The sequence below is a fragment of the Sapajus apella genome, unplaced genomic scaffold, assembly GCF_009761245.1.
Source record: "Sapajus apella isolate SASKATOON/1434 unplaced genomic scaffold, GSC_monkey_1.0 scaffold3, whole genome shotgun sequence".
Lineage (NCBI taxonomy): Eukaryota > Metazoa > Chordata > Mammalia > Primates > Cebidae > Sapajus > Sapajus apella.
In genome coordinates this window covers 47,312,282-47,339,430 of record NW_022436943.1, presented here as the reverse complement: position 1 = coordinate 47,339,430, position 27,149 = coordinate 47,312,282, and the positions used below count along the sequence as shown (strand labels likewise).

The following is a 27,149-nucleotide window of genomic DNA, read 5'->3' as shown; positions in this document are numbered from 1 at the left end:
TTGAACAATGAGAACACATGGACACAGGGAGGGGAGCACTACACACTGGGGTCAGTTGGGGGGAAATAGGGGAGGGACGGTGGGGGGTGGGAAGCTGGGGAGAGATAGCAAGGGGAGAAATGCCAGATGTAGGTGATGGGGAGGAAGGCAGCAAATCACACTGCCACGTGTGTTCCTATGCAACAATTTTGCATGTTCTTCACATGTACCCCAAAACCTAAAATGCAATAAAATAAATGGGGGAAAAAAAAAAGAACTAGTAGGCAAGTGTAAAATGTGTCATAGGGAAAAGAAAATATGACAGAAGAGATGTTGAGAAAAAAATTTTTGAGGACCAGGGTATCCAACAAAGGTTTCACTGCAGAGGTTGGATTTGACTTGAGCATTGGTGGGTGGGTAGAATTTCAATTGCTGGAGAACGTTCTGACCTAGAAAAAAGAGGAAGGCTATTATCCTTACTTCTCTTTCTCCTACCTTCCTCCATTCAATGCTATCACCCTGGTAAAATAAATGGCAAGAAATGTCTTGAATATTAAAAAATAATTGAAATCCCTACTCAGGGGCTAGGGTAGAGGGGTGGTGGTGGTCAGGGTGCAACAGAGAAGGAAGGAGATATTGCAGTGAGTAGGTATGTACACATTTCATTCTTTCGAGAGTCAACTGCTGAGTTATCACCTTCTCCAATTCCCACTGCCCTCTGCCTCATACATATGCACCCTGAGATCCTGCCACACCCAGAAACAACAACTAGGATCAGCCACATAAGGAAGTACTCATTTGCTTTATTGATTGTAACAACTTTGAATGGAAAAGAAAGGGAAGGGAATGAGGAATGATGACAAGTAGGAAATTGACATAAACAAATATGGTAGACTGAAAGCACTGTTAGCCCCAGTCATTGGCTTCTCTGTATCCAAGCTTGTTGGCCTGTAACTGTTAGTCTCTTCCTATTGTTACGTGGGCTGGCCTGGTAACTTGTATTGGCCAACAGAATGCAGCACAAGTGATTTTTGCCAGTTCCAAGCCTATACCTCAAGAGACCTTCTGTACTTCCATTCTCTTAGAACCCTGCCATTGCCACCATGAGAACAAGCTCAGACTAGCCTGCTGGAGGACCTGATATCATACAGAGTAGAGCCAGTGGTCTCAGCTAAAGCAGTACTAGGCCAGGCTACCACCAGCCAACTCCTAAACTAAAGTGAGTCAGCAGAGCTGCCAAATGACTACAGAAACATGAATGATGCATCTGCAACTATTGGGGATTAGCAAAACTCTCCAGCTAATTCATGAACAATAATAAATGCTTATTATATTAAGCCACAGATTTGGGGGCTATTTGTTACACATCATTGCTAACCGATACAGCAAAATACATGCAGAAGGCCAGCTTGCTTTGACTTTCTGTTGGGTAGTATAAGAACCGCCTTCTCATTTGAAACAGACAAGAAGCTAAGATAATGAGCACCTTGATGAATCAAAGAGCAGGTAAGAGGCAGCTCCTGCTGTCATTCCTGAACTATGAGTGACATTAGCACCTTCACTCAGGAGATTTAGGACCAAAAGTTTGTAGAACCATGCTTCTGGCCTGATGAAGGCTGAACAGTATCTAGAGGCCAGCACTGCCATAGAGAAAACTGAGCTGACAGTCTTCCCGCCTTAGACCTTGCCTCCCTGTAGACAGTGACTATGTCTTACTCTCCCCTTTTCTCCCAGCACCTGCAGCGGTGCTTGGCACATAGGAGATGCTCAGCAAATGTGTGTTGACCATTGGCATCAATACTGTACCTTCTCTTTGGAGGAGCTGAGGGGATAGGAAAGATAGAAGCATCATTATGGACCAAATCTCCTGGTCCTTCCTGGTGAGAAGATTCCTCCTGTGGTATTTCAGTGTCACCTTGACTATCTGGAGAAGCAAACAAAGGAATAAAATCCTGTTAAATTGACACATGGTGGCAATTGAGCCCCTACCCTATGCCAGCACCATGGCAGGCACCGTAAGTGGTACAAGGAGACTAGTAGGCAGACTCTCCTGGCATAAAACTTAACATCTTATTGGTAGAAATGCCAGGTACATCCTTCATTTTTCTAAAATTATGCATCTTCTGTTTCCAAAAAAAGAACAGATTTATGTGAATGGGATTATGAAAAGAAAAATTAGATTATGAATCTGAAGTGTAAACTAAAAATAAAATCCTAAGCAAGCCCCCCAACCCAAGGGGAACCCCAGAAAAATCTTAAAAACTGAGTTTTTGGCAATAATGAGACAGGAAGTCATTATACGTCTTTTCCGTGGTTTAGACACAACAACTGACCAGCATTAATGTTAAAATAGAGATCATAAGACTGACAAAATGGACTCTCTGTGGCAATAAGATACCAAATTACAAACAAGACCTAAAGTCATGGCAGGCAAGGGTTCAGTCATGCACTCCTACACTTAAAAAAAAACTTCTAACTGCCACAGGTTTTTCTATTTTTTTAGAAAACACATTGTTTATTTTGATATGGTAAACTAATTGTTACATTGAAATGATAAATTCTTACTTTATTAGAATTGCTGTCAATACTGTAAATAACATTTTTTCTAGATTTCATGAATAACAGTATAAAGTCCTAGGGGAAACAATAGGAAAATGTAGAAAAGCTATTAAAGAATTACCTGTCTTCAAAGCTTAACTTAAATGCACCTTCAAGAACATTTAACTGTTTTCCCATCTAGGTGCAATCACTTCCACCTCTGAACATTCACAGTATGTTCTTATCTCTCTTAACTGTCTTATCATTTTCGCAACATTTGTTATCTTTTTGTTCCCCTTAATCTCTAAGTTACTAAATCATACATTGACGTATGATACACAGACAGATGCAGAGGTGCTAATAGTCTCATCTTGTAGAGAAGAAAACTAAGACTGAAGCCTCAAGAAAATCTTACTCACAAAACTCGATATTTAAACGTTTAGGAGCATTCAATATATATGGCTTCCTACATAAGCTAAAGTAGAATATTTCATAAATTTTGATATATCTTCTTAAATATTCATACATAAATGATGATCAAACCATTTTTTCTGAATATCCTAAGTATTTTACAGTTAAATTGTTTAGATTTCAGGGGAAAAAAATAATTAGATTTCTGTTAGGTTTTTCTTTTTCTCTAGCAGCTGCACAAGCACCAGCCTCAACATAAGCAATAAACAATTTATTGCTTGGCCACCACTGACAGACACTGAGTAACTGACTCCTAGCCCCTGCTCTGCAAGCTATAACTACAGCTTTAATTAGACAGGAGACTGACTTCAGTGACTTTATCCTGATAAAAACACCATAGACCCAGAGACCACAGACTGCTTCTGGCTGGTCTAAAGAGTCTGCACACTTGGGAGCTTGTTTTTTAAAAAGATCTTTTGACATATAGGGCCTAATTTAAATACATTTAAAGGTTAACTCTCCACTCCAAGATAAATATGGGTCATATATAACATACACGTGTGTTCAGAACACATGCATCAAGACCACCTTCATGAATATTCATAGCTCCTCCTGTAAACTGTTAAATACATATACCTGACCAACCCTTTCAGTTTGAATTCCTGTCTTACTCTTGCCCTTCTCAAAGTGTCTGTCTCTGGGCTCTGCCGAAGGCCATGCTTCCCAGACTGTCAAAATGGGCACCTGCAGGCTGTAACCCTTTATTAAAAAATAAAGTCTACTTTCTAAATTTATACATTGTATGATTTAAGTTAACAAAAGACATGTTTCAAATCATGACCTTGCTGCAATGGAACTTTAGATGTATCATTCATTCTCTGAGCCTCGTTGGCAAACTCTGATATGTATAAGTACCACCTGGGCAGCTATCAAAATGAAGATTCTGATTCAGTAGGTCTGGGTGGGACCCAAGATTCTGCATTTCTTTTTAATTGTTTTGGAGACAGGGTCTTACTCTATCGCCCAGGCTAGAGCTGGAATTCAGTGGCAAGATCTCAGCTCACTGCAGTTTTGACTTCCCAGGCTCAAGGATCCTCCCACCTCAGCCTCCTGAGTAGCTGGGACTACAAGCACATGCCACCACACCCAACTAATTTTTTCTTGTAATACTTTTTTGTGGAGAAGAGGGAGTCTCACTATATTGCCCAGGCTGGTGAGACTCAAGCAAACATCCCACCTTGGCCTTCCAAAGTGCTGGGATCGGAGGCATTAGCCACCATGCTCAGACAAATTCTGCATTTCTAACAGCTAGATGCCAGATGAGGTTATTCCTGCTGTCTGCAGGTCAGTTTTGAGTAGCAAGGTGTGATATTCTGAAAAGATAGCCAATCCTAATCTCTGGAGCCTATAAATGTTACCTTATTTGGAAAAAAGGTCTTTGCAGATGTGATTACATTAGAGTTTTGAGATGAGATGCTCCAGGTGAACCCTATTTGCAATCACATGTATCCTTAAGAGAGATTTTGCATAGACAGAAAAAAAAAAAAAAAGGTGGCAATGAGATCATGGAGGCAGAGATTAGACAGATGCTGCCCCAACTGGAAGCTAGAAGTGGTGACCAGCAGACTCTCTGAAAGGAGTGTAGCCTGTGATTTTGGCCCAGTGATACTGATTTCCAGCATCTGGTCTCCATAACTGGGAGAGAATAATCTGTCTTCTTCTAAGTTACTGAGCTAGTGGTAGTTTGTGACAAACTGGTCTAGGACGGGTCAGTTTCCTAGGAAGCCCTATGAAACAGTACACGTGCATTTAGGAAATTTAAGTGAATAGATAATAAACATATTCCTTAGAACTGTCTCCCCTCAACCCTACATTCTAATGTAATTCAACTGGAATGTTGCTGGATGTTGAGATTGGTGAAATTCCCCAGGTGGTCCTACCATACAGCAAAGCCTGAGCAACTTCTAATAAACCAAAAGACTCTGCAAGATGTAGTCCAAGGACCTGAATCCAGAAGATTTGGGTTCAAATTCCAGTCCTTCCACTTTCTAGTTCTATGATTCTATGATTGGGACAAGTTACTTCGCTCAGTCCCATTTTCCTCATTTGTAAAACAAGGCGAGGTTAACATCATTTACCCCCACAGGTTTGTTAGGAGAATTAAACAAACTACATAGAGCCCCCAGCTTTATACAGGGTCCATGGTAGACACTCAAGCCTATGGATTCCCAGTTGGGTGACTTGAACAAGTCACTCAGAATTTCTTGGCATTTATTTTTCTTGACCATAAAACAAAAGAATTGGGCAAGAAAAGTGGTTTTAAAATTTGTTAAAGCAACAGAATCCTTTTATAAATGTAACTTGATATAGAATCTCAGTATATAACACAAGCCTGTTTATACCAAACTGTTTTATGTTCCGTGGAGTGGAATGGGTACAGGGGCCTCCTGCAGATGCTCATAGCCCCATCTTCAGACACTCTCGAAGCCATAGCTCAGAATCCCAGGGCTCCAGGGGACTCAACTTCTAAACCCATCAATTTAATAGTTTCTAAGGTATCTTCCAGCTTCGATGCATTTTGGTTCTCCAATTATAAACAGCAAATTGCACACAACAGTACCGCCTCAGGAGAAATCCAGGGAGCTCATACACATAGGCCTGGCCTTGTAGGTGCTCAGTAGCTACAGAGAGGATCTCTGCATGAATGGAAATCTGATTTTATTACTCTTTCACTCAGGAAATAAAGACAAGGCTAGCACTACAAAGCTGCCAGAAGGAATGTCAGTGCCTGGCTGTGCTCCTTGAAGCAGCAAGATAAAATACCGGCTCCCCTCCTTGACTGCAAGGGCCTTGAGGCAGGGGCCCCCCTGTCAAATTTCAAGTTTCCAGTGAACATTCAAAGACACCTTATATATGCAAGAAAAAGTGTTGGGGCAGATGCTGAGGCTGCAGGAGTTAACAAATCACACACGCCTCCTTCTAGGGGTGTACAATTCTGGAGGGTAAGACAGACCCCGAGGTAGAAAGGCAGGCAGCTAAAGCTTCTCCTAGCCAGGTACGGTGGCTCACGCCTGTAATCCCAGCACTTTGGGAGGCCAAGGTGGGCAGATCACCTGAGGTCGGGGGTTCAAGACCAGCCTGACCAATATGGAGAAACCCCATTTCTACTAAAAACACAAAAAAATTAGCCAGGCATGGTGGTGCATGCCTGTAATCCCAGCTACTCACGAGGCTGAGGCAGGAGAATCGCTTGAACATGGGAGGCAAAGGTTGTGGTGAGCTGAGATCATGCCATTGCACTCCAGCCTAAGCAACAAGAGTGAAACTCCATCTCAAAAAACTAAATACATAAAAAATAAAAAAGTAAAGCTGCTTCTACAGCACTCATTCATTAATTTGTTGAGTTACTACTTTATTCTCTTCAGTCTACTCACCATGGAGCACCCAGGGTGACCTTATAAAAATCAGATCATATCACTTTCTGAAAAACGCTCAATGGCTTTCCTTGCACTTGGAATAAATATGAAGTCCATATACAACTTGCAATTAGAGACCTGCTCCATCTGGTTCTGCCCACGCTTTCTGCCCGCCTGGCCGTCTCACCCACTCCATGTGCTCTCTCCACAAGGCCCCATTTTTAGTCTCATCTAACCTCACAAGCTCTCTGCTGCTTGGAATTTTTCACAGCCATTCCTCTGCCTGCACTGCTCTCCTCCCTGCCCATTGCCCAGTGGGCTCCCTCTTATCCTTCAAGTTGTAGTTTAAATGTTACCTCCTGCGAGAATTCTCTGACTGCACTAAGAGACTCCCCAACAGTCTCCATTTCAGTCTGCTGTCCATTTTTTTTTTTTTTTAATTTTTTTAAATAGCGCTTTTCCCAACTTGCAATTCCATTAGTTACCTCAATCAGAGTCCCAATAGGCAGCAGATGGTACAATCAGAGTAAGATGATTTGAGGACGTTTTATAGAGGTTTGTGCAGGAAAACCATAAAAGGCCTTGCCATCATCTGGGGCTCACAACAGCCAAGCTGTTCTCACTCTTAGACGCTCCCCAAAATAAGTAGAGAGAGCGTTACTGGAACCCTGAAGGACAGGAAGTCTGGTGGGGTCAGCTTCCCTATGAGGAGCAGCGACCCTCCTGTAGGTGAGGGACAGGGTCACCTGGAGCCTAATCCATGCTCCTCCCTCCCACACCTCCTGTTGGGGCACTACATTAGCCAGAGCCAGCCCAAAGGCAGAGGGCAAATGACCTGGGCCATGCCCCTATAGAGGACACAGAGCAGCTGGCTAAGGATGGAGAATAGACCCAGAGGGACAAGCAGAAGAGTCCCGCACAGGGCTGTCCTCCCCGACAGAGACCGTCCAGTCTCTGCCATTAGATTCCCAGAACCCAGCCCAGGGCCAACGCTTAGACACTCCACTAATACGTTTTGAATAAATGAGCACATGGATGTCTGGGAGGTACCCACAACTATTTGTTGTGTGGCCAATGGTTAGGTTAGGGTAAAGATAATTTTAAGAATTTAAGATTAACTATGATGCCTCAAAATACACAGATAAAAAAGCAAGGGACTTAGAAAATCACCAAACATTTCACCCAGAAGAGTCCTAACTGTCCAGGCCAGGCCAAGAATGAGAGACCAAAGTCTCTGTTCCCTGGGCCCGGTTTCTTCAGTCTCCCACAGGGCTGGCCTCTGGATAGCAGGATGGATGCTATTTACTTTCTAGGAGGGGCCTGATTCCCCTCTGCCCTGTTTGCTTTGTGGGCTGCACACTCTAGAATGAGCCACAGGAGCCAGCTGCTCTGAAATGCCTGTGGTCGACTACCCTAGATATCCGCCAGCTTCTCAGGGAGGGCTCTCAACTGGAGGTCGCTCATGGGGTAGCAAAGCCCAGGCTCTGGTGTAAGACTCACCCGGGATCAGGAGCCAGCTTCCCCACTTCCTAGCTGTGTGACTGGGGCAAACCACTCACCTTCTCCGAGCCTCTGTTATAAAATGGGGGCAGCAGAAACTACTTTTCAGAGTCATGAATGATGTATGTTAAGTAGAAAACAGCAGAGACTTATTAAATATGTCAAATACTGTTTTTCATAATGTCCTAGCAGGAAAGGACTGTGCCTTATTCAACCTTGTGTCACAGGGCCTCCCACAGTGTTATAGTTTCAAAGACACCAGGAATAATCCCAAAGCCTTTTCCACCCACTCCCTGGTACGGTTTGAATCAACAAGGACTTTTAAGCTTTCATTAAGCCTTGTCCCCACTGAAAATGCAATGTCCCTCCTTTTTCATCCAAGGCTGTTAATCATTACCAATACCTTCATATGAATGAGTTTCCATGTTTTTCTACCGTAAGGATAGGTTCTACTTGAGGCCAAAGGGTGGAGTTAGGTACAACATAAGGCTACAGGATATCTGCAGTAGACGGCAGTGAAGGAGGCCCTCCAAGAGACAAGAGGGGTGAAGATTAATGAGACCCACGGTACCATTTTGGTTTAGGAATGGTCCAGAAAACTAGCCTTGAGCTGGTTTTTAGTCAAGACTATGTAGCAGAAGTCTCCAGAGGACCACCCCATATCTGTCCACTTGGAAACCATTGATCCAATGTGATTCAGTAAACACTGAGGATCTACCCAGTGCTGGGCCTGGCCTCTACTGATGCAATTCACGCTGTAACTCAAGACTTTGCCCCTCTGGAGAAGGAAGTAGCCCACTCTAAGAGCAGAAGGTGAGACAGCCTGGATTTACATCCCAACGCTGTTGCTTCCTGACTGTGTACCTCCCACACTCAGGCCTGGCTTCATGGGTATGCGGTCTGTGCTGCTGTACAGGACCCCAAACTCAGAAGAACCTCACTGTGGCCGGGCGCGGTGGCGCATGCTTGTAATCTCAGCACTTTGGGAGGCCAAGGCAAGCGGATCACGAGGTCAAGAGACCGAGAGCATCCTAGCTGGCATGGCGAAACCCCATCTCTACAAAAAATACAAATATTAGCTGGGTGTGGTGGCATGTGCCTGTAGTCCCAGCTACTCAGGAGGCTGGGGCAGGAGAATCACTTGAACCTGGGAAGCAGAGGTTGCAGTGAGCCAAGATTATGCCATTACACTCCAGCCGGGCAACAGAGCGCAACTTCGTCTCAGGAAAAAAAAAAAAAAAAAAAGAACCTCATTGCACTTGCTTCACCCTCTTCTGTCACCATCTTGAAACTCTTAATATCTTAACAATGGCTGTGCATTTTTATTTTTCACTGGGCCTTGCAAATTCTGCAGCGTCTCTTCTACATTTTTTGTACTCTCTCTGCATCTCTGTAAAAAACTCATTTGTAAAACTAGGGTGACAATATTTACTGGGAAGATGGTGGAGGGATTCAACGAGATAGTGCGTGTGAAGCCTCCCCCACAGCAGCTGTGCTCCTAACCCTTATTTTCAAAATCTCACTTGATCCTCCCCACAGCTGTGTGAGATCAGCCCAGCAACCCATGTCATGACATTAGACAAAGGAGAAGCTGAGACTCAGAGCCACTCATCCTAGGTCATAGAATAAACAAGAACAGAAACAGAGTTTGAACTCTGCTGCTGCTTTCTCATAGGGACCCCTTCCATGCCCACCCACCCATCTGACCCAGACGACCAAGGGCCATGGGGGTTGTCTTGGGCCCACACCTGTGACTGGCAGGACCTAAAGGGTCAGAGGGCATCACACTCACACTCACCCTCACTCTCAAGGAAAAGGACTGTATTTTCAGCCAAGCAGGGTCCCACTCTGCCAGACTCTCAGGCCCCAGTGGTCAGCACCCCACCCTGAGCCTCACCTTTCGCGGCCTTGTTGGCTAGGATTAACCCCTTCTCTGCCTTATTCTTCTTCTTCTTCAGCTTCAGCCCAAACATCCCCTTTCTGAAAAGAGCAAACAAACAAAACAATAATAGAAACTTTGAGTCATTCAGACATATTAGGAGAAGGTAGATACATAAATATACCGAACTCTCCTGAAGCCCATCAGCCTCCACATCCACCCAGGATGGGGGCAAAAAACAAGCGTCAGGGGCACCCAACAAGCTCTCCAGGGAGCTCTGCTTTTGCAGAAGACACAAAAACCCCACCTGAATTGGAATCTTGAGGTCCACCTGGAATTGCATGTGGAGAGGCAAACTGAATACTAATAACACTAGCCGAAATTTGTTTCTCCTGCCTCACCAGGCACTCTTATAGGCATAAAAAAGCAGTCACGTCATTTAATCACCACAGCAACCCTCTCCTGCCCATCTTACAGATGAGGAGCCAAGGCCCAGAGAGGCTGGGCAACGTTTCTAAGATCACACAGTTCTGAACATCAGAGCTGCCACTGGAACCCAGCCCTGCCTGATTTCAAAGGCCAACGTCTAACCACAGGGCAGCCGCAGCCTGTCCGTTACCTTCAGCAGAGTGAACACCATCACCAGACTTGAGCTCTCTTGAGACCAAGGTCAAGAAGGCCTGGAAATTCCTGAGGTCACACCACAAGAGCTCAGTTCAGCCGGCACATGGCACATGCCCCAAATGTCCACTGCAATTATTGTTACTGTTAACCATGCGCAGGAAGCCATTTCTAATCCTCCTTCTCTTCTCCGCCCACCCCCAGATGAAGTCTTGCTCTGTTGCCCAGGTTGGAGTGCAGTGGAACGATCTCGGCTCACTGCAACCTCCACCCCCTGGGTTCAAGCTATCTTCCTGCCTCAGCCTCCTGAGTAGCTGGGATTACAGGCACCCAACACCATGCCTGTAAGCCTCCTTCTCATTGCATGAAGCTCCCAGTCTATGGTCTCTGACAGACAAGAGCATTCCTAAGGCTCTGCCAGCCTCCTACATAACCCCTATCTGAGCTGAAGGGCTGCTGAGAACAGGGCTCTGGGGCACAGATGGATGAAACCAGGCTGGGGAAAAGTCCTGGCCTCAGTGCAGGCAGGCTGGTCATCTTGGAGAGAGGAGAAGGAACGAGGAAGTGAACATTTGCAGGTGAAGGGAGGAGATGACAGCAAAGGCTCAAACCCCATTCAGTAAACATCCGAAGGCCTGGAACGTGAAAGGCAGTGGAACAATCACAGCCTCCCATTTTGCTTATATCTTTAGGACTTAGGATGTGTGGAATGCAGTGGTTAGGGATCAGCCTCCACAGTCGGACTGCCTGGATTCTAATCCCAGCACTACCTTTGCAACGTTGACCAGGTCACTTAGTCTCTCTAAGCTTCAGGGTCCTCATGTGTGAAATGAGATAATAAATGTTAAGCATTTAGCACAGTACCTGGAACACACTATTTGCTCAATAAACTTTAATTATTCTTATTGTCCTAGGGTAGGATTAAGACCAATGAGAAGAAGGCACTAGGAGACAGATGTCCACTCAACTCATTCACTTATTCTATTCACTTTTTTGCTCACTTATTCTATATACACCCTGCGTTGATTCAGATAAGGAATTAAGGCGCCACCACATCAGTGCTGTCTGAACAGTGGAGTGAGCTACTTTGGGAGGAAATGAGGTTCCCGTCCCTGGAGGTGAGCAAGCAGAGGCCTGGGCACCACTGTTAAAGGATGTTGTAGAGAGGACGAGCATCAGAAATGGGGACTGCCAAGGGAAACTCAGGGGTCCTTTGAGACCCTGAGATATATTACGATGAAAAGAATGAACTCTGAAAGCACCTAGATACGGACAGGACCCCTCATTCCTTGGGCAAGTCCAGTATCTCTCTGAGCCTCAGTTTCCTCCTGTGTATAATGGAAATAACTATTCTACAGGATTGTTGTGAGAATAAAATGAGGTAATGCAGCAGAGCACCTAGGACAGTGTATATAGAGAGTGCTAAATAAGTGCCCTTCTTGGAGGTAACAGTTTCTCCCTTTGATTTGCCATCATCCTCTGATAAGAACATCATCCTAAGTCTCCCAGGAATCTCTGGAGAACATACACAAGGTGGACTTCCAATAATAGTTTTCACTGTTCTGTTTTTAAAGGGTAGCTCCCAAGCCGGAGACCTAAAGCTAGTACCTTCCCAACCCCGAATCGGCATTTGTGGTCCCTAGGTGCTCTCTGCCAGGATCAGTTCACAGAGGCAGAATCCGATGTTCCTGGAAACCTGGCCAGTGGGCTCTGGAGACTGCTTGAAGCAGCTAAGTGACTCCCATTCACAAATAGGGAGTTTCTAATAATAAAAGACAGTATCTACCAAGGGAGACAGAAGGTTCCTTTCGGGAGCTGACATTCTCGCCACGGCTAGCCTCAGCGTTCTGAGTTCTCCAGTAGTGAAGCTAGTGCCTGAGGTATTGGGGTGTGGCTGAAGATGCTGTCACGAGCAGGGGAAGAGGAAGAGATGTCCCACCTCTTACAAACAGGCACCCCTGCCCCTCTGAAGCCAAGCGTTCTGGACCCTGCTGCTAGTTGGAGTTACCTAAGAAAGTTTATAAAAATACTGATGTCTCAATCCACCTTCAGAAATTTTTAATTACTATAAGGCAGACCTGTGTTGAGAAGCAGAGGTCTAGGCACAGCTCAGGTCCCCTACAGAGTAAGCCAAATAAACTTTCAGGAATGCCCAAAAGATTTACAACCAGCTTGGCCCTCTTGGGTGGGCTGATGTTAGTATCACAAACACACAAGGTTGTTTGCCTAAAACCATGAGTCAGTCATCAAGGGCACACCCAGCATGACTCCCAGCATGAAAAGGCTTCTTGATGAAAATTGATTTCTTCTCCACAGCCTTGCGACATCAAGCAGTAAGTGGCAGCATGGCTCACCAGCCCAGAACAATGGTGCCACTGGCTGATCGGGCAGTAGAAAATGAACTGGAGACACAGGGCTCAGCTCAGGCACCTGCCTGAATTCATTGTTAGCTCTAGAATTTGGGATTGGATACTTAACTCAGATGCATATTTCTTCCCATGTGACACAAGGACATTTTTTACCCAATTCACAGGGTGATATTAAAATAGGAAACAATGTTTATCAAGTGTAAAGCATGCTACAAATTGTCACAATATTGATAACAAGGAAAGGTGAGTTTAAAATTTTTTACACTTGTATAAAGTACTCACTATGTGCCAGGAACATCATTTTACACATATTATCTCCTAGGATCCCCACAGCATACCATGAGGAAGATGATATTATTAACCTTTCTGACAAATGAGAGGCTTTCAGGGGTTCCAGACATTGTATTGGAATCAATCACCAAATCAGGAAGACTTACCTGGTAAGTCCCTAAGACAGCTGCCACCATGTCCCCCACTTCCTTTACTTTGCAAAAAATTCCAGCATGAGAACCCTACCACTTCACAAAAAGTATGGGGCTTTCTGCTTTAGGATCTATTGAATATCCTCCCAGGGTCATCCCCAAGATAAGTCAAGAGATATACAGGAACCCCCATACCAACCTGGTCTCCTCAGGGTGAAAGCTACTGCGACTCCGATATCTGTATCCAAACAATAAGAGCATTAAATGAGGCACATGTTAATTTGCTCAGCACATCTGTTCTGGTGGCATTACTCAGTGTTTAACCACAAGGCCCGCACTGCAGAGAGGCAGCCAGCCTGGCACAAGAAAGAGGGGCTGGACTGCTGGAGTGTGGGTCTCATGTACGCCACTTTCCAACTATGTCACTAGGGCTGGACATGGAACTTCTCTGAGCTCCAGGCTCCTCTGCTGTTCCTCTTGTTCAGGAAGTGCCCATAAGGTTAGTTCCGCTTTTTCTCACTGGGATGTTACACAGATGACCTTATTGAGTCCTCATGCTGAACTATTAAAAGCTCTACAAATAGCTAATTTAATGTCATGTCCATGGCTCAGCAGAGTCAGGATTAGAGCACTGCTCACAGCCAGAGTTGCCATGTGTTCTTCCACTTGTGTCACCAGATTCCCCTTCTGGAATCACCTTCTCTACCTTCACTGCAGAATGGAGGCAGCTCAGGCCAAATGGCCAAGCACTAAGTTACTTGTGTCAACAGTACTGGCCCATGCTGCTCTCTTCACTACCTAAGAGGGCTCAGGATGCAGGTTACCTGTGCACCTCACCTTCCAAACCCAAAGCCATAACACCCAGTACAGAAAAAAAATATAAATTAAAAAAAAAAATAACCTTTAGCAGAGTTGTGAATTTATGTGAAATCATTCCACACTTAAAAAAATTTATGTATTTGATGAAGTCTTTTCATCCAAAAAAGGAATTTGCATATAATGAGGTCCATCTTAAAACAAAACAAAATCACAACATTTTTCCATCATTCAAAGGTTATCTGAAAAACCTGTAGATAAATTTCCAGTAGCCTGCTGGAAAATGCCTTCTTGAGGATGTCCTATCTAGGTACTCGTCTTGCTTTCTAAGACTAAGATGTGTTCATTAATGGCAAACCACTACACATAGAAACCGTTGTGATATAGATTTCAACAGAAATTGTTAAAATATAAATCCATGTGATACCCTGTCTCACCATGCTTTTAGAACTTCTCTGTCCCCTCATGATCTTCTCATCAAAACTTACATATTGAATGTTCTGTTTCATCAAGGCAATGATGCCCCAACTTTGGCTACAGATCTAATCCATATAGGGGTAGCTTTCTAAAACTGTGCTCCACACTTGGCCAGATACCATCCTCAAGAGTGTGATTTCATCGGTCAGTGATGGGAGCAAGGCTTGGTGGTTTTTAAGCTTCCCTGGTGATTCTCTCTAATGTGCAATGGGTTACAAACCCTGTGTTTAAGTAAATAGTACCAGTGAGCTATCCTCTCAAAGAGAATTGTAAAGAGCTATCCTCTCAAAGAGAAATTGAAGGGAAATTTAAAAGAATTTTTTGGCCTGGCATGGTAGCTCACGCCTGTAATCCCCGCACTTTGGTAGGCTGAGGTGGGCAGATCATCTGAGGTCGGGAGTTTGATATCAGCCTGACCAACATGGAGAAACCCTGTCTCTACTGAAAATACAAAATTAGCCGGTTGTGGTGGCACATGCCTGTAATCTCAGCTACCCGGGAGCCTGAGGCAGGAGAATCACTTGAACCCAGGAGGCAGATGTTGCCGTGAGCCGAGATCATACCATTGCACTCCAGCCTGGACAACGAGAGTGAAACTCTGTCTCAAAAAAAAAAAAAAAAAAAAAAAAGAATTTCTTAACCAAACTGGATGATGAAATTTATTAAATTCAGCAGAGCCTTTAGTAGTCACATTTGGGTAGGCTGCACTTTATAATCCAACCCCACTTCCCTTCTGCTCAACCCCAACCCCTATAATTAGCCCACAGAATTGGTTACCTTCTCTACTTATGCATAGGATGAGCTCAGCCTTGGAGGAACAGAATCCTCAGGTTTAGGGGAAAAAGCACAATCCTCTTTTGGATCAAAAATCTCTCAAGCAAGGCTAATGGCCTGAATGGATGGGCCCTGGTTCCCAGTCTCATGGGAAGCAGTTCATTCTTGCCTACTGTGTTTCGGAATCCTCTATCTTGTGATAGTAAGTGGATGTTTCTGTGTTTGGCCCTCATTTTGTACTTTCCAGTCCCCTCAACCATTATAATGAGATTCAAATATCACAATTCAACAGACAGTGATTGGGAATCTCAATAGTTCACCTTCAAAAGTGAGCTGAGCCTAGGAAATACACCCCCAAGAATGCTAATTAATTCCTCTTCCTGTGGCTTCTCTGAACCAAGAATGACTCAGGAATAATTCAGAACCACACCACGTAAAGCCCATCCCTGTTAAGCCAGCCTCTCATAGCCCTTCAGAGAAACTGCTAAGTGTTCAAGAGCAAGACAGCAAGAGGGCAAGGCTGCAGGACTGCCCCAAGAGAATGGAGGCCTTTTTCTTGCATGCTTCCTGCCCACCCTTGGGCATGCCAGCAGTGCTCATGATAGTAACCATCCTCCAGGGGTTGGGGGATCATTTTCAGTCTGGGGTCACTGGCCTCCATCTTCTCCTGCTCCTCCCCCTCTATAGCTCAGCATCAGCACATCGCACATGACTGAGCTGGTTACAATGCAAGAAAAACAGAGAAACAAACTTTGGCAAGTCACATCAACAATGCAGTACAGTTAGGGCTGCTAGATGCCCACACTGCAGCCTAAAACTTCCTCTTGCCTGGGCCCCCAAGAAAATGGTTCATCTTTCCTATTCCATCTTCTTTATATCCCAGCTAATCAAAGCCCTGCTCTCCACTCTCCTAAACATGAAGAATCAACCTTTAAGCCAAAAATAGACTACAAACAGCTTCTTAGCACTTGGTACAAGCAGTTCTTTCTCCCTTTGTCCCAGCATAAATGAAGTTACAAACTCCCATCTTTTTTAGGCTTTCTGCTTTTTCTTCACTCCCCAAACCTTCTTCCTCCCCTGCATTGCTTAATTATCTTTTGGTAGAATTATTAGAGTATGGCATTAGGTTTACAGTCCTCACTTGGGAAGGGCTAAGGTCCAAAGCTCTTATTCCCATGTGGTCTTTCTTCCTTTGGGTCTGCCTGCCCACAGAACATTTGAATTCTACTTTCTGCTCTGCTGTGCAAGTGGAAGTAACCACTGAGCAGGGCTTCTCCTCCCTGCAGCTGGGTGGACAAGTCCATCTGATTCAGAGGGAAGCATTTGAAAACCAATCTGGACTCCAGTCCAAACAGCTTTCTCCAGTTGAGCTTCACCAGCAATCGAGGTAATATTTTGATCCCTATTTGATGCCTGGGTTTCTTTCTCAATTGGTTCTGAATGTCTAGGGGAAAGAGAAGGGTATGGTTATAACCTCAGGAACACCAATACACTGACCCATAACAGATTTTATTACAAATAGGAAACATTAAACTTCCTAAACTTCCTAAGAGCGGATCTATGAAATTCCTCTGAACCTCCTTTTTGTTAACGCTGTGAATGCTGAAGATAGGAGAATGGGTGCTGTGTTAAATTAAATTACTGCCTTTGCTGCAAGGTTCTCAGAGCTTTGTGCACTGTGACTCTCTAAGAGGGGGTTGTTGTATTCAGACTTTTCCAAATGGATTTGAACGCCACACCTTTATCATTAAATACCTATTAATATCTTCAAGAACACTACTTAGGACTTCAGAGAAAGAGAATCCTGGCAACTTTTACTGTTCTTTTTTCTTTTGAAGCTTTCCTGAGACGAGCAATGATCAAGTAAGAATGACTGGGGAAACAGAGGAACCCAGGACATCTCTCCCATGCGTTCCCTCCTCTAGGTCCACATGGCTCCTGGTGCTAGTTCAGACTTAACTGGACTTTCTATTCCTGTTCCCTCCCTCCTGAAACTTCCATTCCGCCACCATCTTTGCAAACCAGAGGAACAGAATTTTCTGAATCTGACAATTTGTACAAAGTCCTTGAGTCAGCATCACACCAATATCATATCAGTACACAATGAAAGTTGTCCTCTGATATTAAAAAAAAAGAGGGGGGGGTGGAGACAGGATGCCCACTATTTCCCTTCTATTCATCACAGCACTGGAGGCCCTGACCAATCCAATAATGTCAGTCTAGTTGAATTACTAACTGAATTTAGCAGAATACCTAAAAACAAAGTCAATATATGAAAGTAAGTTGTACCTCTTTATACCAAATCAAAGAATCATAAATTAAAATTTGAAATAAAAGATTTTATAATAGCATCAAAATTCAAAAACTGAGAAATAAGTCTAAGAAATATAAACAAGATCTATAACCTGAAATTACAAAATAAGATGAATATTCCACGCTTGTAGATTGGAAAGTGCAATATTAGAAAGAAATCAAACTTCCCTAACTTGATTTGGAGATTATTTACTACATTCGCTTTGTAAAAATTTTCAATTCATACACTTAGGATTTGCGGGTGTGGCTTTTTATGTTTATGTTATGCTTCAAGATTTAATGTTTAAACAGCATAGCTCTTTAGACTGAAAGCCCTGGCTTCGAGAATCAGTTAAACCACATGCTAATTATGCAACCTTGAGTAAATCCTTAACCTCCCTCTGCCTCAGTTTCTTCATTTATAAAATGGAGTATAAGTTAGGTCTCTCTTACGGGACAATCATGGATATCAAATGAGATAACAGAGCCAACATACTGTTTGTAAACACTAAAGTGTTGTATTCTACACATATTAATTAAATCAAAAAACCAGCGCAACCTTCTATGAATGTCTCTTGGGGTTCTTCACAATATAGTCTCAGTTCATCAATGCAGCAAATGATCCTCAAACCCTGTACTCCAGCCTGAAGGACAGCTCCTCCTCCACTCATCACATTCTCTTGTCCATGAACCACTGCCCACCCTAGGCCTTCCACTGAAGGGGACTTCTCCCATCTCTACTTAGCAACACCCAAATCTTTCTCCTAGGCCCATCTCAACTGCCTTCTTTGAGGTGATGTGTTCTCCAGCTTTGCAATGGAGCCACAAGTCACTCACTCCTCTGGACTCCACTACTACTTTGTTCTTATCTCTACTGTATTATATACTTACCACATGGATCATTACGGTTACTTGAAAAGACATCCTTCTCCTTTATTAGATGCTGAGCTTTTGAAAGCAACAATCATGCCTCGTTTACATAGGCATCCTCAGCATCTAGCACCATGCCTGGCACACGGCAAGGCTCAATGAATGTTAGCTTACGGATAGATGGATGGACAGATGGAGTCTATGGATAGAAAGCTCCACAAGAATTCAATGAAAGTGCTTTGGTCCTATTTAAAACGTATCATACAACAAGAAAAGAATTAAAATCATTCCAAGACTGAGAACACAGGCAGAAGATAATAATCCTAATACTCATCTTGGAGCTGGGGAGAAAAAGGAAATTGTTCACTCTAGGGCCTGAAAAACAATTTGTACTCTGTTAATAGAGCAGCAGCTCTGCCTGTCACCCAGCCTCAGTCTCCCTCCATTTCTTAAAATCACTTCTAATGCATCTTCCTTTTTCTTTCTCTTCATACCTAAATACCTTTTACTGGTTGGCTATTTCTCTACCACCAGTCCCTTATGGTCATTCAAAAAAAAGTACACAGAGCCTTGTTGTGTTTCAAGCACTGCACTAGGCCCTGGTACACTATCCCATTTTGGTCAAGAAGAGATGAAATAATACAGTCACTTCCATGTCTGTCTTTGTGCAGAATGACTAGAGAAAACAAGTTAAGCTAAATTAGAAGTTGGAAAAGATTCAGTTGTTTGAATTGGGAAGGATTATAATCATCAAGCCCAGGGGTCTGCACCAAGGGTTCAGATGTGGGAGGAAGACTCAGTATATAATTCAGTGGCCCAATGTGGACACCACCCCTCCTCTCATACCTGAGGGGATCCATTTTTATGTTTTATATATTAAGGAGCTTGAATAATATGTGAACAAATTTAAGTTTTAAAGTTTGAAAACCACCAATCAAAACCAACCTATTCAGCCCAGGCACAGTGGCTCACACCTGTAATCCTAGCACTTTGGGAGGCCAAGGCAGGTAGATTGCTTGAGGTCAGGAGTTCAAGACCAGCCTGGCCGACATGGCAAAACCCTATCTCTACTAAATATACAAAAAATTAGGTGTGGTGACGCATACCTATAATCCCAGCTACTTGGGAGGCTGAGACAGGAGAATCACTTGAACCCAGGAGGCAGAAGTTGCAGTGAGCCGAGATTGCCCCAGTGCATTCCAGCTTGGGGAACAAGGTGAGGCTCTGTAAAAAAAAAAAAACAAAACAAAAAAAACACCAACCTGAAAAGAAAGAACCAGTTCAAGATCATAAATCTGTTCATGGGAAGAGCTAGCACTTCCGGATGTTCATTTGTCCTGTGTTTAGCCACTAGAAATGTGAAGAACTTAGCAAGCATGAACCCCACCATACAATGCTTCCTCTCTAAACTAGGCGAGGTGACCTCTGATAAAAGACACACTTTGAATCCCATTCAGTCAAAAATGGGCTTTTTCCTTCAACAGAGTTTTACTTCAGAACTACTACACATTATATACAATGTTCCAAGGGGTTGAAAGTCATAGCCTAATTATTTTTCTGTAGATACTTTAAAAAAGGAATATGAAAGGAAATTCGTATCTGTTGAAAGCAAAAGCAGTTCATTGTTGAAAATGAATGACTACGTTATCTCAAACATGACCTGCAAAGGAGATTTCTTTACATGTTTTGAGTTCTTTAATAGCTTCTATAACCAAAAGGAGAAAAACTATACTTCACTCAAGCTGATTAGTTCCAAGAATAAAAACTTTAATTAGCACAGTCAAATGATGCTCTCTAAATCAGTTCAAACTTGAAATATAATGAGGCAACTCAATGCAATTGCTCACAAACAGCTTCCAATCATCCATACCTTAGACATGACTTAAAAGTCTCCACCAGAAATTTATTGCTTCAGTTTTCATTGATGTCTCACATAGAAAAAATAAACCTGAAGTCTCATCTGTCAACCCATTCAATCAAACATAACTTTGAAGGGACTTTGGAGAGGCTTTATAAAACAACTTATCTCAGGAGCCTGTTGTGTGAGATTTACAGGACCCCCAGAACAATAGAATTCCATCAAACCTTCTCCCCCTCACAGCACCAAGGCTCTGCTCAGGTTCCTTATAAATTACTTTTGCAGAAGCTGAAGTTGGAGCCTCTTGAACAGGAGGAGAGCTCTGTCCTGTCAACTTGTCCAGGAGTCACTATCCTTGGAATTTCAGCCTCATCTCAGGGTCAAAACATATTGAGTCCCAAACATACAGGGTTTCCCAGTCCATCCTCTTGGTCTTAACTCAGAAACACGAAAGGAGGTCTAAAGTCACACCTGGTCTCAGGCCTTGAACACAGGAAACACTAAAGATTTGCTACTGATGATGATAAACTCACCAACTGCACAATGAGGAACACTTCATTGATCCCCAATCTATGATGGGAGCAAAATCAGAAATGGAGAAATCCATATATTGAACTTGTACATAAACATGATGCAACACTCCCTGTACCTGCTTAAAAGCTCAACTTACAGAGAGACATGTGTCACACATGTAAAACAAGAAGGATGGACCAAGAGCCTGCGTAGATAAATTGTGCCTACAGGTCCTAGTCATACAGTGCTTTATGCTCCTCCAAGCACTTTGCCATATATGGAACCCTAGTGGAAGCCCTGTGAGGGAAAGGAGGCTGGCAGTATTTTCACACCATACTGGGAAAGACATGGGCCCAGGTCTGGTTATCCTCTACCTCATATAGTTTGTGTGACCTAGAGCAAACTGTACAACTTCTCTATGCTTGTACTTCCTCATCTGTAAGATGGGTATCAAATAATACCTACTTCATAGAGTGCTAAGGAGAGAGAGAGAGAGAGAGAGAGAGAGAGAGAGAGTGAGTGTGTGTGTGTCTGTGTGTGTGTGTGTGTGTGTGTGTGTTTATATATTTATCACTTAGCTCCTGGCATATGATAGAAAATAGCTACTATTATTATTTGAAGACAAGAAAATGGAGGCTCTGAGAGGTTAGACAGCTTGCTCAGGTTACCCAGCTATGAATTGGTCAAGCTGAGGGCAGAGCTGGGTCTTCTTGTTATTGACTGAAGCTTCTCCTACACCACACTGGACTGAGCCAATATACAGTTGTTCATTATATATTTCATAAAACGAATATATATGTGTTAAATATATACATTAAATATATAATACATAATACATTTATAATGATAATAAGATGCATGTATTTGTTAAGTATACCTAACACATATAACATATATTCATTCATTTTATCATTATTCAAGTTGCTCTCAGACAGTCCTAACAGCCACCATTCACTGAGCATGTAGAATGAGCCATGCATTGGGCTAAAGGCTCTAGATACCTTTTTTTCTGCTTAATTCTCACATCAGTCATCTGAGTGGGGTGTTTAATCTCTTTTTCAGATAAAGAAAGTGAAGTCTAAAAGGTTAAGCAACCTGCCTAAGGTCTCAGGGCTTGGATCAAACCCTGACCTGTCAGATCTCCTCTCTATGCTACCTGCCAGATATCAATCACAGCCACCATTTTTCAAGCACCTAGTAAGAGTCGGGTACCATGCAATCACCAGTTACATAATGCAGAACACCTCACCTCAGAGAGGTTAGGGAACCTGCCTAGAGCCACACAGCAGTCTGACACCAGCCCCTTTGTCCTCCGTCTGCATCTTCACCTATGACAACCCAGGTTTCTAAGGCCAAGCAAAAGAGTGGCATCTCCAAGGGCTTCCAGAAACCTAGACTGCAGCAAAGGGTGTGGGCAGAGTTCGGTAATGAGAAACAGAGCACCAGATCTCACCTGACCAGCGAGGCTCCTGACTGTGCCCAGAAGCACTTACACTCAGCAGCTTCCTGGACCCGAGAAGGCTGGGTCCTCCTTTGAATTGGCCAAGGAAGGGCAGCAACCACCACTGTCTTGGAAGAAGGAAAGCTCCCCTTGGGAATTCAGTGGCCCAGGGAACACAGCAAGCTACCTCCCAGGAAATGCCCTTTCTGTGTATGTACACCTGGCAGCTCCCTATCTCTGTTTGAAATTGAGTGTCCTCTGTTCAGATTGGCTGCCAGAGCCTGACTCTGATCAGCAAACACAGAAGCTGAGAGCAGATCTTGAGAGGAGGGGCCGCCAATATGTTTTATTTCAAGTCAGAGGCAGGTAATTATAGGTCGATCAAGACTCAAAAGAGCCCTAGCTCCACAGCGTCAATGCCCTGGGTCCAGCCACCATCCAGACAAACTTGGATTTTTAATCACGTTCACCATCCCCTGCTCATGTTTTTATTGTTCACTGCACAATCATAGTTAACATTTACTGAGCACTTTCCTTCTCACAAGATCTAGCTACCTTTACAAGTGTTGTCCTATACAAGCTCCATAACAGCCTTCAGAGGCAGTACTGTTATTGTACCCAATGTACAGACAGCAAAACTGAGCCAAAGAGATGTTGGCAAATGCTGGGATTTGAACTGAGGCCACCTGGCCCAGCAGCCTGTGCTCTCCAACCCTTCAGCCTGCTGCCTTCACTCTGTGGCTTATCTTTGGGATCTGCATTCTGAGGCTATTTCAAAGAGGTCAAGTTTACCAGGGAGAAAAATGAATAAAATAAGTCCTTTGGATAGGTCAAATAACTTCTGAAATCACCACCTGTAGTGAATTGAATGGTGGTTCCCCTAAAGATATATCCACACATTGAAACCTGTGAGTGTGCCCATATTTGCAAAAATAATCTTTGCAGATATAATCAAAGATCTCAAGAAGAGACTATCCTGGATTACCCGGTGGTCTCTAAATCCGAGGACAAGTGTCCTTTTAAGATACATAAATGGAGAAGACACACAGAGTGGAAGACCCTGTGAGGATGGAGGCAGAGACTGGAGTGATGCAGCCACAAAACAAGGAACAAAGGAGCCCCCATAAGCTGGAAGAGCCAAGGAAGACTTCTCCCCCATCGTCTTCATGATCCCGCCAACACCTTGACCTCAGACTTCTGGCCTCCAGAACTCTGAGAGGATGATGATGTTTGAAGCAGCCACATTTGTGGCACATGGCCAAGGCAGTCCCAGGAAAGGAATACATTGCCCCTTGTTCGTTCCTCTAGCACTTCTTTACAGCGTCATGGAAAAGGAAATGCTGGGTGCTCTCCATTGTGCACCTTTGCGTTTTAGGTATGGTGCTAAGACGAGAAGAAGACCTGGCAGTGAGGGCTAGAGGCTACCCCTGTGGGCCACCAATGGTGCAGGAGCCTTTAAGGTGCAGAGCACTGTGGCGGGAGGCAGCCTGCAGTGTGGGGAGGAGTTAAGGAGAAGCTTCTGCAGGTACAGACTAAGCAGTTAAATAGTAGCTCATGCCTGTAATCCCAGCATTTTGGGAAGCCCAGGCGGGTAGATCACCTAAGGTCAGAAGTTCAAGACCAGCCTGATCAACATGGAGAAATCTTGTCTCTACTAAAAATACAAAATCAGTCTGGCGTGATGGTGCATGTTACTTGGGAGGCTGAGGAAGGAGAATCACTTGAACCTGGGAGGTGGAGATCGGGGTGAGCCACCATTGTGCCATTGCACTCCAGCCTGGGCAACAAGAGCTGGAACAAACTCCTTTCCAAAAGAAAAAAAAAAATAGTAGCTCCCGAGGCAGCTTCATCAACTGAGCCATAATCCTCCACTCCATACATATTGTAAAAAGACACACAAAGGAAGGGGCCTGGGCTCAGGGGTTCACAGAGTGGGTTCCCTACTGCATCCCTCCCCCCATTTTCCATCATGATGGATTCCACTCAGAATCAAAGATGGTCAGAGTCGTTGAATGCCAACCTCACATGTTACCACTGGGGGAAGTGATTATTTAAAAGATGAGGCTGTGCAAGGGTGCACAGCTGCTCATGACACCGCAAGAGCTGGACCCCTAATCCAGTACCTTTCAAGGTAGCCAAGCTGCTTCCCTCACCTGCTCTGTTCTTCACAAAAAGATCCCATGCCAACTCTTATCAGAGCTCAATAACCCCACGAGTCCAAAGCTTTCTGCATCTGAAGTTCAAATCCCTCTTCCCAGAATTTATTTCTCCTTTTATTTTTCTGCAGAATTATATCCTTACCATGCTGCTGCTGTATGTGATCCAGAGACAGTACACATCACATCAACAGAAATTATCTGTTCACACAGGAAACATCCAATAAGGATTATTGATGGCACAGCACAGGGAAATACCAAATGGACAACTGTGTAGCCTAATCTCTCTGCTTCATGTCCTACTGTATCCCTGTGGTTTGCACTGCGCTGGCCTTACCACCTTCTGCCAGTGACTCAGCTGGAGCACGCTCCTTCCCTCCCTCCAGATCTCTTCGCCTGCTCCTCTCTGCTGGAATCCAAATGCCCCTCATATACCTCTTTCGCTAGTTAACACTGTTCCATCTTTCATGGGCCTAACATCACCTTCTCAGAAAAACCTTCCCTGACCTTCCCACTTTCCCCACCAGACTATGCACGTCTCCTGCTCTATCTAAGCTCCCCGGTTTCCCAGAGGTTTTTCCTTTCATCACTCATCACAGTTTGTAATTTTATTTATGCAGTTTTCCATTACTGTTCACTTTAATTATTAGACAAAAAGTTTCATGAGGGTGTGAGTTGGTTTGCCCTTATCACCCCAGCACCCAGCATACAGTAGACATGTGTAATTCATTCCTAGGTTCATTCCACAAACGTTTATTGAACAAAATAATACCGAGCTGGTATAAATAAATGTACAAAAAGAAACAGACAAAACTGCCACCCATGAGGATATTAGAGGCAAACAGAAGAGCTACAGTCAACTCTTTGAGAAATTACCCCATTACAAATCTCCTCCATGCCTTCCCTTTCCCTCTTTCCCTGTGCTTGTTCCGTAAACATCTAGCCCTGACTAGGACGTTCCCAAAGCAGAGATGAGTTGGTAAAACTCAAAGCAGTCAATGCAAACAGCTCTGGAAAATAAACATCGGGGTAGGGGGTGATGTCATACAATTACTTAGAATAACATTTGGGAATTTTCTTTACAATTCAATTAACATCCGAATTATTTTACATCCGCAAAAGAGAGATCATATTGCAAAGCAAAAAGATGTGAAACTCTGGCCAGGCAGTGGCTCATGCCTGTAATCCCAGCACTTTGGGAGGATGATGTGGGTGAATTGCTTAAGGCCAAGAGTTCAAGACCAGCATGGTCAACATGATGAAACCCTGTCTCTACTAAAAATATAAAAATTAGCCGGTCATGGTGGCGGGTGCCTGTGGTCCCAGCTACTTAGAAAGCTGAGGCAGGAGAATTGCTTGAACCCAAGAGGCAGAGGTTGCAGTGAGCTGAGATCACATCACTGCACTCCAACCTGGGCAACAGAGTGAGTCTCCTTCCCCCCACCAAAAAAAAAATGTGAAATTCTTCCCCTAGCCCTCTTCCCTCTGCCAGGAATAATACTCTTACCATGAACGGCTACACACGACCCAGATTCAAGGGCAGATTACATCAACAGAAATCCCCACTATCCTCCCCCACGCTCTGTTTCCTGCCAGAGGAAATGCATTTCAGGGTCTACAATTGTTATCCCACGTACAGCCTTAGTCACAGAGTGTTTCCTTCGAGAACTCACAACACTTGTTATCATAATTCAACAAACATTTGATGAGTGCCTATGAGATATCTAGCACCATGGCTGGCCTGTGGGAAATCCAGGGCAATGATGAATAAGGCAGTGCCTCGGGGTCAAGAGCACAGTGCCAGGCTAGCAGCTGATACACCTGAAAAGCCTCCAGCCACCCCTTCATAATAGTCCTCTGTGTTTCTAGAATGCTTTCTAAATTGCAAAGAGCTTTCATTTGTAGCTGTGTCAGGTAGAAAGGACAGGTCCCTCATTTGATAGAGTAACTGTTTAGGTTCCAGAAGCCTTGAGTGACTTACTCTAACAAGGGGTACAACTGGAAATAGGGGTGGTCACGAAAATATGCCGCTCAATCTCCAGCTGCAGGGAGCACACTGACTGACAGCCCCAGCTGCTGAGCCTTCCTGTTGGTCACTGCATCACACTGAGGCCATGCATCCTATGGCTAAGCACAGCAAGCAAACTAACTCCAGCCCCTTCCCGCAAGATGTGGGACTCCTCTAATGGGTGACTTGGGACATAAGACTCCCCACCGACCTGTAGGAAATTTTTTAGAAGATTCTTCCTATGCAATTCTCCTTCCCTCCTCCTCTGTCACAGGCATCAGACCCGCAAAGCCTAAAGGCCCTTCTTGCTTCTCCTGCTCTTTCCCCATTATGCTCCCCAAATAACTCTCCAGCGCTCCAGTAATGTCATCTTGGAACCTGCTTCTTGGAGGACCAAACAGCACTGTAATCCAGACCTTGGGATTCACAAAAAGACCTTCCACTAATAAAGAGGCTCCATTTTGAATTGCATTTTGAAAACACTGGAGTAAACCTGGTTTCTTAGGACTCCTTAGACTCAACAATATGTAATAAAATTCATCAAAAATACAAAAGTATCACAGAATGTCATGGTTCCCAAACTGAATGGACAACAATTTAGCTCACCCCAACGGAGACTGGAACATTAATTTTTCACAGACCATAATTTGAGACATGCTGCTAAGCCCCACCTTCCAGCAAGTACAAACCTATGCTTCTCTTGGCATTGCTAAAGAGCCTCAAAACGGATGGTTTGATATTTTCTTCCCCTGCTATGCCCAGATGGATGTGCAATACAATTGCGGAAAAGCAAGCATAAAAAGAAGTGA

At 44.0% G+C, this 27,149-nt stretch overlaps 1 protein-coding gene across 3 annotated transcripts in view; it reads right to left on the bottom strand.

The window, feature by feature from the left end:
- Positions 1-27,149, bottom strand: part of FER1L6 (fer-1 like family member 6) — a 212,071-nt gene that overhangs the window by 153,127 nt on the left and 31,795 nt on the right. Inside the window, exons 2-4 of one of the 3 annotated variants that reach the window (XM_032253154.1) lie at positions 13,335-13,373; positions 9,742-9,824; positions 1,786-1,903 (exon numbers count right to left, since the gene is read on the bottom strand). In XM_032253154.1, coding sequence (XP_032109045.1) covers positions 1,786-1,903; positions 9,742-9,824; positions 13,335-13,373 — 240 coding nt within the window. Of the gene's footprint in view, positions 1-1,785; positions 1,904-9,741; positions 9,825-13,334; positions 14,806-27,149 lie in introns of those variants that run through there. The other 2 variants (XM_032253162.1, XM_032253169.1) reach the window with 2 other exon arrangements.